Consider the following 14,710-nt stretch of genomic DNA (forward strand, 5'->3'; position numbering starts at 1 on the left):
TCCTGCAGAAGTATTAATTATGACTGTGTTTTTATTTCATTTTTGAAACTCACAGGTATTTGTGCCGTACATCTTTAGTGAATAAATTTATTCTCTGGAGGTTTTTTTTTTTGTGTGTGTAGCTAAAATAAACCTCTATATTAGTATTTTTCTTATAAAATATTTTTTAGCATGTTAGGACATGAGTATTTAACAGCAAAGAAAGTTGACATTTATGTGTTGCCATATAAAAGATCTATGTAATTGGGGAAAATATCATAGAACTTGGATTTTAAAAAATAAATTTCCGAGAGTATGCTTTCAATATAATAATTATTGCACATCATATAGCATGTAGTTTTTAATTAAATAGAATAACAGGCTACATAAAACAGAAATTCAATCTGATTTGCTTGAAAATAGATTGCTGTTTCACTCCACAAGAATGGTTTATTTAAAAACAGTAAATGGAAAAGAAATGCATTTTCTTGTGTTGTTCTAAGCCTCAGGGGCTAAATGTAATGAATATTTTAAGAGATTATTTTAATTAAATTCCTGCACATCTAAACAGAGTAATATTTTATTATCACATACATAACCATGTAACTGAGATATTCATTAAAGTTAACACTTTCTGGACCAAGAATTCATCGTATGATTTACTGACCTTGTGCAAAAAGGCACAAATTAGGAAGAAAAATGAAGGGGGACAGACTTTGATTAATATAGGTAATGCTATACCATATTTATAATAGCCTTTTCCCTATTCTGGTTTATAAATGCAGCCACAGAGAAAGGTGCCCTGCTGAGGCTGAAATGAGGCTGAAATCAGAGCACATGCCACTAGAGTGTGGGGAAACTGATCACACTGTCAGCAATTCATTTCACAATGATGTATTTAGTGCTCATTTCACCTTCCAAGAAAAGGAAAAGGAGTTCCTTAGACCAGAAGGTGATATTGTTATTTTCAAGGACATACCTAAGTTAAAGCTCGCAGAAGCGGAGTGTGCGATGCAGGGAGAAGGAAGAGGAAGGAGAGGGAAAAGGCAGAGCAAACAAGGAGAGCTCTATGCACAGTCAGTGCCTCCACGCTGTTTGGTAATTGCTAACATATGTGGCGTCTCTGTTTCATTGTAGTCGTCCTCGTGAGTTCTGGCGCCTTGACTACTGGGAAGATGACTTGAGGCGCCGGCGACGATTTGTGCGTAACCCTCTAGGATCGACACATCCTGAAGCGACACTAAAAACAGCCGTGGAACACGGTCAGTGTTTAAACCAGCCCTTGCCAATAGCAGCAGGTAGAGTACTTGACACTGAAGAGCATAACCTCTTAATTACAAGGCCTGGCAGGATGTCCAACCCCACATCTCACAGTGCTTTACCCAGCAAGCGCGTAGAGAGAGGTGTAGCTTGTGTAGGATTCCATGAAATGATGGTGTCAAGTATATTTATTTGTTACAGTACGCGAACAAAACTTAGTTAACATAAACCCATTGTTTCAAAGCTCAAGGCTAAAGTATATGTCCTTCTAAGCCACACATTCAGCTTTGAGTAAATTAATCCCTCAAGCCTGACTTGAATCCATGAGCATAAGGAACAAAGAATTTACAAACCAAATAGGTTTCTAGGTTCTATCCTGTATGTGCACTTGCCCCCCAGCCGTGGGTTGATAATAAATGTCCAAGTGCCTCGGTACTTGCTGAACCTTGCTTTGCAGTTGTGATTGATGGCTCGTGGACAGGAGAATAGACATTAATTTCGTATGTTCCTGTTCCATACCATCTTATTGTCAGAGCTTAAGAAAACATCCCCCCCCCTTTTTTGTTATGATGCACATGATGGTGATTCAATTTATGTAAAGTCTGATAACTGCAACAACCGGACGAGGTCTCTTGGATTTGAAAACCGGCTTTCCCTAATCAGAGAATGACACTTGTTATTTTATGGAGTTCTAATAGCCAGTTGGAATAAATTAAAGGGGAACTGTGCCTCTCTACATTAAATTTACTTTGCTTAAGCAAAATAATAATTGGCTAAGGTAGAAATAGTCCGACCTCTTACTAGGATATTAGTTTAATATGCTGTAGTATGTGATTAAATGATAATGCTTACCACAATTAATTGTTAAAACTATACTTAGTAAAGATAATTAGAATTTTCTTTGATTATGATTGTTTTTAACTGATACAAAGAAATTACACATGTTTATGTGGCACCACGTCATGTTTCAATGCAGGTGATGGTATTAAGAATTTAGATTAAAAATCTGTAGTCTTGGGTTTGGCCTCAGTCAGGCCATTTGACCTCTTGCACTCATCCTTAAAGAGCCAGTTCTGGAAGAAAATGTCTACAATATGTCATCAGATATAACACCAAATGTGACATCAGTCTGTTAAAATAAATGATCATACTGAGAATAGTCAATAACAAAGTCATCTAAAAGCAGTAATCGTCTTGGGTCCTATGTCTTCAACTACAGGGGTTGGCAAGGGGAGATGATGAAGTAATTAGGCCACTTCCCTGTGAGGCTCGTGCTCTTTTTGTGCAGCAGGACAGGTTTCAGAGTTACATGCTTTCTCTGTGTGTGTTCTGATTAATGATAGTTTTCATTAAGAAGAGTTTGTTTGCAATATCATTCTTTTCAGCCACACAGGTACTGTTAGGTATGTTTAAGTTTTGAAGTTTAATAACATTTTTCTATTCTGAAGTTGTGAGTTCTGGTGTCCATGGTAACAGGAACATGCTGCTTCCTTTTACATCAGGAAGAGTAGGATTTCCTTTCTAAGCCTGCATGTTGGAAGCTGATTTTCCTTTATTCAGCTTACCTCTTCTATATTACCAGAGACAAAGCAGTGACTGAATTCAGAATGCAGTAGTATAGGTTAAATACAGTCATTTAAACATATTCTTATTTAAAAGTACATTTTACCATTTTAAAATATTATATGATTCTTACTGGCTAAATTTGAATTATTGTTGAAATTCACCTTTTAAAATAAAAGTTAACTTTCTAAATTCTGAATACCTGTAGTAATATTAATATTCATTAGTAATAATTAAGACTTTCCGACCTATTTAGACATAGATACTATTGTTCTTATCTAGATAGTAATTAAATGTTAACACAATATTATTTATCTTTATCTGATAGTGAGAATTTGAAAAATCAAAAATAGTTTTATGATTCTTTTATTTACAAATATTTTACATAAATTGTATAGTAATTAATCATCAAATATGTGAAGCATTTATTTTTTTAAAAACCAGCCAAGTGTCCGTACCTCACCAATATTACAACCAAGGTATGGATTATTATTAAACACACAATCCATATATACATATTAAATATATATTTAGTACAGTTATTTATAAAAATATAAAAGCTATACTTTATTCTTTGTGTCTATGTTATCCTTAATAACAAAGCATATGATTCTGTGATTCAACGTACAAATTGTACTGTATTTGATGTCAGCCTAATTTATGCTAATATATTCTCTAAGCAAAGAGCCTAATTTTTAACTTGATTTTATTAAATCAAATAACTTATCAAGTTGACATTCAATCTTGGTCTTGTGTTAACTATGAAATTTAGTCTTTGAATGCTTCCTAAAACACAGTGGAAGCTATCAAACATGATAAGACTGAAGTATGCAAAACAAAAGAGTCGTTCTGACCAAAAGGTGTTAAAATTTTAGTTTTAAAAAAAGGATACATACAATCAAGATCAGTGTTGAATTTAAAAATAGACATTTCTGTGACTGCTGTGTGGGTTTTATATTGTTTTATGATTTCTTCTATTTATAATTAATTAACTAAAAATACAAACATTTTACAATGCAGAATTGTAGAACATCTTCAGCAATATTATCATTGCTAAGGAAAGGCATCTAAATAGAAGTGCCATTGGATAGTAGTGATGTATTTTGGTAGTGTGAGCCATCTTTTTTATAGATTGATTTGGTTTGAAGGAAAGCCTCTGGTGTAAAGGTGGCAGAGTAAATACCTGAAGAGTGATGTTCTCTGTTGATGCGATCAATACCAGCCCCATGACTCTACTTCTGGCTACCTTCTAGTTAAAAACAAATTTTTTAATTCTGACAATTTAATTGCCCTTTCCAAGTTCACATTAACTTGCTTGGGGAAAAGAGCTTTGGGTAATTTTTCAAACAGAGACCCTCCAAAGTGGTTATTTATAAAAGTCGTGTTATACTGGCAGGTTCTTTTAACTTTGCAGAAACTGAATCATTTAAAATTAAAGTAAATATTTTATCTTATGATTAAATGTTGTTTGTGGATATTAACATCAGCAAGAAAAGATGGGCATTTGAGTCTTGAGAATGTTTTGTTCTATCTATAATTTTAATATTTATTAGACATCTGTCCTAATGGTTTCTCACATATTCCCAATGCATGCAGTCCTGTGTGACAGTTATTTATGATCACGGTGTTTGACATCTAGAAGGATCTTGAGGCTCAAGTCTAGTCTAACTTTTTTTTTTTTAAACGATTAAGAAACTGAGGTAAGAAAGGGGTAATGTAGTTTTTGGCATATACCAGGACTAAAGCTCTAGTTAACTGAGGACTGGTCAGTTTCCACATCAGTGTGCAGTGTCTTCAAAAGTTTATTGTTAGATAGAATGAAAATTCTATTCTTAAAGCCATGTAAAAGATGCTTAAATAATAGAAGATTTTCTTTATTTCAACTTTTTAGCACCAGAATCCGATTTAATTTAAGACATTTTTAGTTTGTAAAGAGTGTGCATGATAATGGAAATATATGAGAAATATTTAATATAGCTTTAAGAGTATGTTGTTTAAAAATGTGTACGTTGTCAATATATAGGATGATACTTATAACCAGCTTAGATTCCTAAGAATGTCAAATCCTGGAAAGATCCTAAATCAGCCCATTTTTCTGATGATTTCAGTAATATTATTTACTATTGTATCCTCTGTAGGATCTGTGTGCACTAGGTTCTGTAACTTTCAGAGAATCCAACATCATTAGAATATGTGCTTGGATTTACTTTTTCATCACTCTTCTTACTTTCGGGCAATTTTCCAGAGCATATTAATTGGCTCAAAACCCTAAAGAAGGGGTCTAATTAGGTGAAGATAATAGTTGACTAAGATACTCTTTATGTGTTACTGTTCAGGACACAGTTATAGCATTTGCCTTACAGCACATTGCGTGGATCCCCACATTCCTCTTAGGTATGCTTGATGCCCTACCTTCAGTGCAATTGTAATCTCATTTTCTGAAACAAAGTAGCTCTTTCTTAACACATAAACATCTTTTTTTGCAACACCGACTACTGGAGACTCCTATTTCCTGCTTAGTGCATGTTTGAAAGGGGATTCGTGGGTTGTAGGTAAACACTTTCCTGTGTTTATTGTTATTATATTTCAGTCTTACTTACCTATTCCATGTTGTATAGATAAATCACTTCATGTCCCATACCTTACTCTCAAGAATTTGAATTTTGTATTTCGAGAACCAGCCTCTCTTTTAGGCTTCTCTTAGCATCAGTGAAGTAAAGATATTTTAATGATACCACTTTGGATATGCTTCTTTAATTCTGTGGAACAATGTAGTTAATTATTAAGTTAGTATAAATATTAAAATAAAATATGACATTAGATAAACGTAGTCAGTTAAATTATTAAAATCTGAACAATGGTCATATTCATCGAAAAATTTTAATAGCAGAAATTATTTGACTTGCACTTTAAATTTGAACCAAAAGCATGTTCTTAACTTCATCCAATTAGGCTTTTAGACTTCAGAATAGTTGATACCTATTTATAATTGTTGATTGATTAAAAAAGCAAATGAAAGTTAAAACTAGGTCTTTCCCTAGAACATATAAACATGATAATTATCTTTTATTTTATGTTTGGGAAACTTTTGTTCTAATTTTGAAGGAGAAAAAAAGTTCTTTAGCAGAAGAAAGCTCTGAGAGCACTGAGAACTGAACAGCGGCGCATGTGGTGTGTATTAGAGCACTGTTGGTAATTTTACTGCTGCTAGCTGAAAATCCTCAAGGGGGAGGTAATTACAGGAAAGCCATTCTAAATATCAGTAAGCTGCATATTTTCTATGACAAGAAGTTTCTCAGTTGAGATTGAACAATTCCAGAATCTGAGCTTGTAAAAATAAGTAAATAAATAAATTAAAGTGGGTGTTTGTATGTGTTTAGTATACTTTAGTACAGAATTTTTCCCCCCACAAAACTATTTAATTCAAAAGTTACTTTGTTTTAGTATGAGTCAGCAGATGAGAACATATTTAAAACTCTCAAGTCCCAGTTGGGCAGGGTGACGCATAATTTTAGTAGCCATTTAAATGAATGAATTTATTTATTGAGCTGTTTTAAACCACTGAATGTTGCTACCAAGAACTGTGTTTTTTTGTAAATGTTTGCAGATTACACAGTTTTCTTTTTCAACTAAACTTGGCTTACCTAAGGATCCATATGGCAGTGAGTCTAGAGAAAGAAGTGGCAGGATGCTTTGTCTCTCATGTGTTTTGTATCAGTCGAATTTAGCTCTTGATTCCTTTTTTTTTTAACTTGTTATAAAATTTCAATATGAGAAGCTAAGAATTAGTAAAGAAAAATACATTCATATTTATACAATAGCTTTTGTTTTCTGTTGCTCTCTTCTGTCTGAGAGCTAGTACAGGATGGTGGCTGGACCTTAAAGTCTGGCACTGCCGGGCCTGTTTCTGCATCTTGACTGCAGTTACCATAGGTCCTTTACTTTAGGCAAATTATATAACCTCTCAGTCTGTTTTCTTATCTGAAATGAAGGGATTGGCAGGATTCTAAGAATTAAATGAGTTAAATATGTAAAATATTTTGACCACTCTGGCATATGGTAAGTGCTGTGTAATATTATCCTCATTAGTAGTATTTTTGCTTTGAAGAGAGTTATAAATCAAGAAAATGAAGAGAATGTAGCACACCATTTCTGTACTTAAAGCCTAACTTGAATGAAAATGTCTTATAATTTAATGTGTAAGGAAAGCTTCGATGATGCTTTCTTTTGGATTTCTCAGGGGTCAGTTTTTTGTTTGTTTTGGTTTTTAGTTAAGTTGCTTATATTTGAAAGGTGTTGTTTTGATTAAGAGAATTTTTATTGTAGTTTAGGGAATCTGTATGTACGTAATGTAAACAATGATAAAGAACCATAATTTTGTTTTTTCCAAAAAATATAATAATAGCCATTATATTTCCTTGTAGGATTTGAAAATATAAAAGAATTTTAAAATTAAGTATTAAACTTTCCAAATATTTACTGAGTTTCCACATTCCTTACTATGATACATCATAGAGATGAGAAGAGAGAAATTTTGTTTAGTTTAAGAATGCATTCAAAGCTAAAAACAGAACATTTTCTCCATGACCTCCTTATTTAATATAAAAGCCTTAGATTCTGTTTAGTGCCATAAATACTACATGTTAATTATATGTATGATTAATTCACAATAATTATGAAATAAAACCATTTGCCGTTACCATGATCCTTAGCCATAACCAAAGAAACTTTGATCTGCTGAGGTAACGAGGGTAAAAACACATGAGCAGCTTGTTAGCATCAATTCTGGAGGTTGCCAGTCACTACTAAACCAGTGGTTCTCAACCTTCCTAACGCTGGTGACTCCCAGCCATAAAATTCCATTGCCACTTCATAACTGTAATTTTGCTGCTGTTATGAATTGTGATATAAATATCTGATATGCAGTAAATCTGATGTGCGAACCCTCCCCCCCCCCGCAAAAAAAGGGGTTGCGACCTACAGGTTGCAAACTGCCACTCTGAACCCAGGCTTTATTCTTTTTAGGGGTTTGAGCCTTATGCCTGGGCAGAAACCTTTGTGGGGCAAAAACCCTTCCCATGGGATTTCCATATCAATAGTCCCAGTTTGGGTGCGTTGGGTGCTTCACCTCCTGGGATTTCCTAGCTGGAAACCCCTCCGTTATGTGGCACCATTCAAAGAAATTGGAGGTTAGGAAAGGCACACCATATCTTGAGCTTTGCAAACAAGCCCAGCTGCTGTTGGCTTTTCCTGAGCCAGGAGGACCAGAGTGGCGCTGGAGAGCAATGTGGGGTTCTGGTGCTCGCCTTCCAGCAAGCAGCAAGCTCTTTTCTCTGGTTCCATTGCCCCTCCTTCGCTGGCCTTGCTGCCTAGTCCAGAGGCTGCAGGAGGCTTTTTGCCCAGAAGCCTCTCAGCCTACTGTTCTGTTATGTTTGCCCCTGGGGTGTCTTAGCCCTTTAGTTTAAACAGCAGAGGAGGCACTGAGGAGCCTCTGCTTCCTAGCTACAAGGCTCCCTCTCAATATTTCTGTTAGCGTTGCAGGCAGGGGCGGATGTGTGAAAATGTGGGCTTATGGCTCTGGGCTGGAACAAGGAGGGAATGAAGAACAGAATGCAGCTGCAGGGACTTTTATTAGTGTCCCATAGGGCTTTGGGGTTTGGGCCTCCATCCTCATTGGCTGGTGTTCGCCCCCCAGCGCTGACCACTCTTCTGGGCACTCCCTGGCCCTTTCCGAATACATGCCAGTGTAATATATTCAGAGGAATGAATGGCTCCTCATTATTTTTCCATGTTAAATAAGCATTGTTGCCTAGACTAGGTTCTGATTTTTCCCCACCAAGGAACAAATTGCGGGGGAGGGGCCCTGCTTTGGAATCCTTTCCTCCCCTAACTATAAGTAAATAAATGGCTGGGTGAGCAGTGCAAGGGTCAGATTTAATGGGATTAGGGTGCTTGTTCAGGGTAACATTACACTAGCTTGGGGAATCGAGTTTGTCAGAAGGAGCGTGTGTACCATCCCGGTTACTTTACCCACGGTGGGCGACGGTATAAAAGATTGGCCATCTCTAGCTCCCTACCCTTCCTGCAGCCCTACCCCTCTGCCAGAGTGTTCCTCCAGTGCTGATGGACAGCTTTGTTTCCTTTTCATTTCAGCCGCAGATGAAGACATCCTTGCTAAAGGAAAACAGTCCATCAAGAGTCAGGCTTTAGGAAATCAGAACTCTGAAAACGAGGCCCTCCTGGAAGGCGACGACGATACTCTGTCATCCGTGGATGAGAAAGATTTAGAGAATCTTGCCGGTAATTCAATGGCTGCGCAGATATTTCAGCTGGCTCTGGGACAATGAGCATCTAATTACTTACTTTTTCAGCTGTGACCACTGGGAGTACCAAGCCTACATCCACAATTATATTAACTAGAAATTGGTTTTGTTCTTCCCAATGTTTCTCCCTTCATCTTCTATAATTGCTTTTATTTTTTTATTCTTCCCAGTCCTCTGACCTTCCTGATCTTTTTCTTTTATATATAATTTTCACTGGAACAAAATATTAAAAGCAGCTACAATAGAATTGCTTCATGCATCCTTTGGAAGTTGCCATACTCTATAAAACGAGGGCTATAAGTGAAATGCTGCCAATTATTTTGTAAACAAAGCTTGGATGCTGTTTGCTTTAAATATAGCCTCTTAGGAAATGCTATATGTGCATTTAAGCCACTCAAAAGAGGAGCCTCAAGAATGCCACAGGATTCACACACTTTGGATAGTGTAGAAATTTTGATTTATATTTAGCAGAATATCAGTTTTATTTTCCTCTTGGGAAAAAAATCACTTGTTTAGCCTGAAGTTTTAGTCTACATTTGATATGTGTGATTGTGTTCCTATTATTATTGTTGTTGTTATTATTATTATTATTAATTATATTTCTTGAGAAAAACCTGAAAAAGCACATAGTTCCTATAGATGAAAATTACATAGTTCGCATCGCAGTGATTTTTAAAGAAAGGGCATTTGAAAGATTTTATTTGGCAATATACCTCCAACCTTATGCTACCATGCAAAATGATTGTGAAAACAAGCTGGAAGCTGGTTACTTGCTTTGATGACTATAAACCTCTCAAAGTAGAATAAAATTAATGGAAGTGGGTTATTAAGGGATCTGTATTGGGAGTGGAGGTTAAGGGGGTACTGCTGCTTTGGTCTTTCTTTCACACCCACTAATCCATCTCCTCCTTTAGTTTACCCCATTCTTATGACTAACGATATGCTCGCACAGTAATGGAGGTGAAAGGGAGTTTAATTATATAATCTTGGCAATGGCAATGGGATTAAGAAGTAATCCACACTAATAAAGTGGTGTGGGTTAGAAATGAAGTGGAAATTGTCAGGGGTCTTCTGTGGAACCCAGGCTGCACCAGCTTCTGCAGCTGTCTGCTCACCCCGTAATTGAATGTCTGAGGATGATTGAAAAAATGTTATTTCTTCTCAGGATTACATGCTAATGTACAGAGGGCAAAGGGAGACAGCAAAAGAACACATAGCTGCTTATTTCATCCATTTACAGGGATGAGCTTTGGGAAATCATGGCTGTTCTGAAGCTATCTGCTCCCCATCTGCAAACACAATGCATTTGTACATTGGGAATAGAGGGCAAAGCCTGCTCTGATCTCCGCAGAGCATCCCCTCTATTGTCCTGCTGGCACACATTAAGATTGATGTGAGATTAAGGACCATCACACTTCAAACAATCGATGGAAATGTCAATTCATCTGAATTTTGAAACACTTATTCACCCATTGATTACCTGAATAGGTGCACCTTGTTTATAGGCACTATATTAATTCAGAATCATAAATGCCAGTCTTCTCTTTGGTTGTTTTTTAAAATAGGATTTGTATAATAAGAAATTGTAGAATTTTAAATTCTCTCTGAGTCTATCTCCAAGTATATTTGTATTATATAATTATTTTCAGTCTTTATTTTAGGGTTAGCTCTAATGTACTTTATGTGGTTCTGTCTATAGTGGATCTTTTGTTTTCAGTAGCAGTCTGATTTGTCTCTTTGATAAGCCCTGTGGAGATTTGATTATTCCAATAAAAATTCATTCACTTGGAAACCCACCCTCCAGCTGTTTGCTCCCAGAGTCCCTGGACTACACTAATATTAGATTTGGAGGCACTGAGCAATATTTAACAGTGGAAAGGATACTTTGAGAAGAAATAATTTTACCGGTTTTATATAGGAGAAAGTTGCCATGGAATAAGTTTTGTAGAGAGTGGCATAGAATCTTTATCAGAGAAGATGGTTTCTCAGAGCATTTTCAAACACTTCACTCATAAAGCTAGTCCTCTTTGTGTCCCTGCCTCAGCCAAGCTCTACAGTCACCTCTGGCCTTGGGAGCCTATTGAGGCCTCCTTGCTCCTGGTTGTTATTCCATGGCGTTGGTAGCCTGAGGCTGGCTTTCTAAACGGAATGTGGGCATACTTATTTAGGCAGAGCCTCCTGCTCACACCTAGAGATTAGAGCAACACTTTCCACATCCCCTGTACGATAATTGCTTCCCAGTTTACCATTAGTGCTGATCGCCTCTTATAGATGCTGTAGTGTGAGAGTCCAGACTTCCCACCTTCAGACTATCTGTATGGACAGAATATAGACTATACAAGTACAGAGGTCAGCAGTGCTGTACTTAGAAGTAAGAATTGTTTAAAAATGTGCATTATATCTGGTCAAGTTTGAGCTTTGAGGACTGTTGTTCCAATCCATGTGGCTTATCTTTTGTCTTGGCAGGTCCTGTGAGCCTGAGCACAGCAGCTCAGCTGGTGGCCCCCTCTGTTGTAGTAAAAGGCACTCTCTCTGTCACCTCCTCTGAACTCTACTTTGAGGTGGATGAAGAGGATCCCAACTTCAAGAAAATTGACCCAAAGGTGAGAAGATGAGGATGGAAAGGGAGTTATTTATTTTGTTGTTATTACGGGGTAATGTGTTCTCTAAGATTGGAAATGTGAAAAATCTTGCAAGCTTAGTTCAAAACTCTTGAATTGCCTCTGCTTACTAGAAGGTAGTTATCCTTTTTAGCTTAATACTCTCTTCTCAACTAGTTGGATTATTGAAGTTAATTTAAATTCAAAAACAATTTCCACTTAATTGCATTTATCATTAGTTCTTCAGAGGAAGAGACCTCAGGGAACATGGTCTATAAATATATTCTGCATGAAAGGGTCCAAGGTGAATTAAGCAACAAAAATTCAGTGAGCTTGAGAGTAGAATTATTTTGTTTAGCCCTTATATTTTCTGAATATAATACCAATATATCATTATCCTTGCTTTGTCTCCATGGCTTACTATTCTTTGGTGCACACACGTGTATTCTGCAAGAGTGTGTTACCTCTGTTTTCCATTACCTGTGGTAGCTTTTACAAGGCACTGCATAATTTCCTATTCTTAAATGAAAATGTAATTTCCCCTTTCAAAGGTATTTTGATTACTTTTCAGACCATGGCAATTTTATTTTACTTAGAAACATTTCTGTTTTTTAACACAGTCATAAAGCCAAAACAATGTTGATTTTATGAAAGTGAATGGTATAATTTGTTCTGAGAGGAAACCGTTCATTGAAAAATGAACCAACTAAGTTTCCTGTAGAAAGAGTAGTGGTTTAAAATGGAATAATTAATTTTACTGGCTGTGTGTGTGTGTGTGTGTGTATATCATATGCACATATTCTGTTGGTAGCTTCTTTGGCATTGGAATCATGTAGAATTGTTTAATCTTTATGATTTGGAAGTATTTCTTAAAAGATTTGGAGAAAAATGTTATAATTATGTTGAGCTTTACAAACAAATCATTTCTCGTCTTATACATGTTTGTTTCAAGTTCCTTGCTTCCCTCTCGCTGTCTGTATTCTGGCGGGACTTGCTGCGCTATATGACAAGAAGGCCATCAGAGACCTGCTGGTTTGGAGTTAGTGAATTCAGCTAGTCCATTATAGAGAAAATGTGAATTCTGAAATCTTATCACCTAGAAATGTTTTGTATTTTGTCTCATGGCTAAAGATTATGAAAATATGTTAAAATTTCATTATGAAATGGTTACCAGGATTACCTAAACTCTTTGATTTCTGACGGCGTCCGAAGTTGAGAGAAGCTGAGATTTCATTCATAATAGTTTACTGTACTTTTGGGACAAACATTTAAAGTCTAAAATCTGATCAATGGTGTTTAAATTTTTTTTTTCAAAATTAAGACCTTTGCTAGCCTTTGAGAACAAGTTCTTTGAAGTTATTTGATGTTTTATGGGAAGCTGTAGCTTTGAGTTTTTCTCTTTTTTATGTAGCATAATTAAATTAGCTTTCTTTCTCTGTTGCTTACAAAATATAAAATATTTAGTATAATCATGAAATTTGTCTTGTACTGCAACCTTCCCAATTCTCTAGATATCAAAATTCCTGGAATTTCATATTTGAAATTACTTCAGCCAATTGATAGAATCTTTAATTTAATATGGGCATTGATTCTAAAAGATATTTTTGTATTGTAAATACCCACACTTTTCTTGACTACATTTTTAACATTTAAAAAGCTTTTAAAACTTGCATTAAATAAGGAAAGATATTGAGTTGGGGATATTGTTTTTCAGGTTTTGTTTTTGTTTTTTTTCTGATCAAGACTCAATAACTTTTTTGTAAACTTGTTCGAAGAAGTTGTGTTTCATACTAAGAATCCTTTTTTGAGTGAAAATCATCATTTTCAGAAAGCATTTTAACCTTTTAAACCAAATACCATGCCTTAAATGATTTCGTGTACACCTCTAAGTAGCTATTGTTCCTTTGAAAACGTTCTCAAAATTCATAACATTTTCCTCAGAGGGTAGATTGTTTTATTACTTAAAATAATTAGTGAGTGCATTGAATTAAAGAGTTTGTTTCATATTTATAGGAAGACAGACAGACACACACACAAACACAGAGAGAGAGAGAGACACACACACACACACAAACACACAGAGAGAGAGAGACACACACACACACACACACACACACACGGTAATATGTACAGTGAAAGGGCAAAGGTAATTTCAGAGTAAATAGCACCTAAGTTTATATTTTTGACACAGAATTACTTTTCCCAGGGCGGCCTACAGCTTATGCCTGTAGTGTCAAGTGACCTGGGGCTTCAGAGCCTGAGGAGGTTCCTAGGGTTCAGTAATTTTAGTCCTCCTGTTCTTAACACGACATACCCCTCCCCCACCCGAACTTCCATCAGAAAACTGCTTTTTAGAACATTTTCTTCTCCATCTGTCATTTTTTTGGACAAAACATTACAAAATAGATAATTTAAAGAATAACATTTAAATACTAGGGGTAGTAGTTAACAAACTCTGCTGCTGTACCTCACATTATCAAAGCTAGTGGAAGGTACATATCCTTTGGACATAAACTAAAATTTTTTTATTTTAATTATTTAATATTCCAAACAGCTATTTTATTGGTAAAAAGGAAATCTTTATGAGAGTTGAAATTATTGAAATGAGTCTATGAGATCGTTACCTAATAAAGCAGGACAAGAAAGGTACTTTCCCAGCTTCTAAGTTTTTGAAGTAATTATTTAGGTCATAAAATAGTATTAAGACATTCTTTATATACAAGTAGGCTCAAAGTAATTATTGAAATGTTTATTGCATTTATAACTAAATCATTAAAAACAAAGTAGTGCATAAAGCTGCATTGTTCATATTACCAGTTGCTAGTAGAGAAAAATATTGCAGTGACCATTTTATTATTTTTTTTGGTGTAGGTGATTTCATTGCTAGTTTTATTTATTCGTTTTTACACCCAAAAACATTTCTTTTGTACTAGATTTTTAAGAACTTACAGCAGAACAAACAAAAAAACAAAATCCGGACAAATA

General features: G+C 35.6%; 1 protein-coding gene across 5 annotated transcripts in view; it reads left to right on the forward strand.

Moving 5' to 3' along the window:
- The window catches only part of LRBA (LPS responsive beige-like anchor protein), a 539,428-nt gene that overhangs the window by 290,163 nt on the left and 234,555 nt on the right, over positions 1–14,710 (forward strand). For 3 of the 5 annotated variants that reach the window (XM_084768541.1, XM_084768543.1, XM_084768542.1), the window contains 3 exons: positions 1,117–1,277; positions 8,956–9,102; positions 11,592–11,728. In XM_084768541.1, coding sequence (XP_084624667.1) covers positions 1,117–1,277; positions 8,956–9,102; positions 11,592–11,728 — 445 coding nt within the window. The remainder of the gene's footprint in view (positions 1–1,116; positions 1,278–8,955; positions 9,103–11,591; positions 11,729–14,710) is intronic. The other 2 variants (XM_084768544.1, XM_084768545.1) reach the window with 1 other exon arrangement.

The sequence above is a fragment of the Acomys minous genome (genome assembly GCF_964271855.1).
Source record: "Acomys minous genome assembly, chromosome: 19".
In the NCBI taxonomy this organism is placed as follows: Eukaryota; Metazoa; Chordata; class Mammalia; order Rodentia; family Muridae; genus Acomys; species Acomys minous.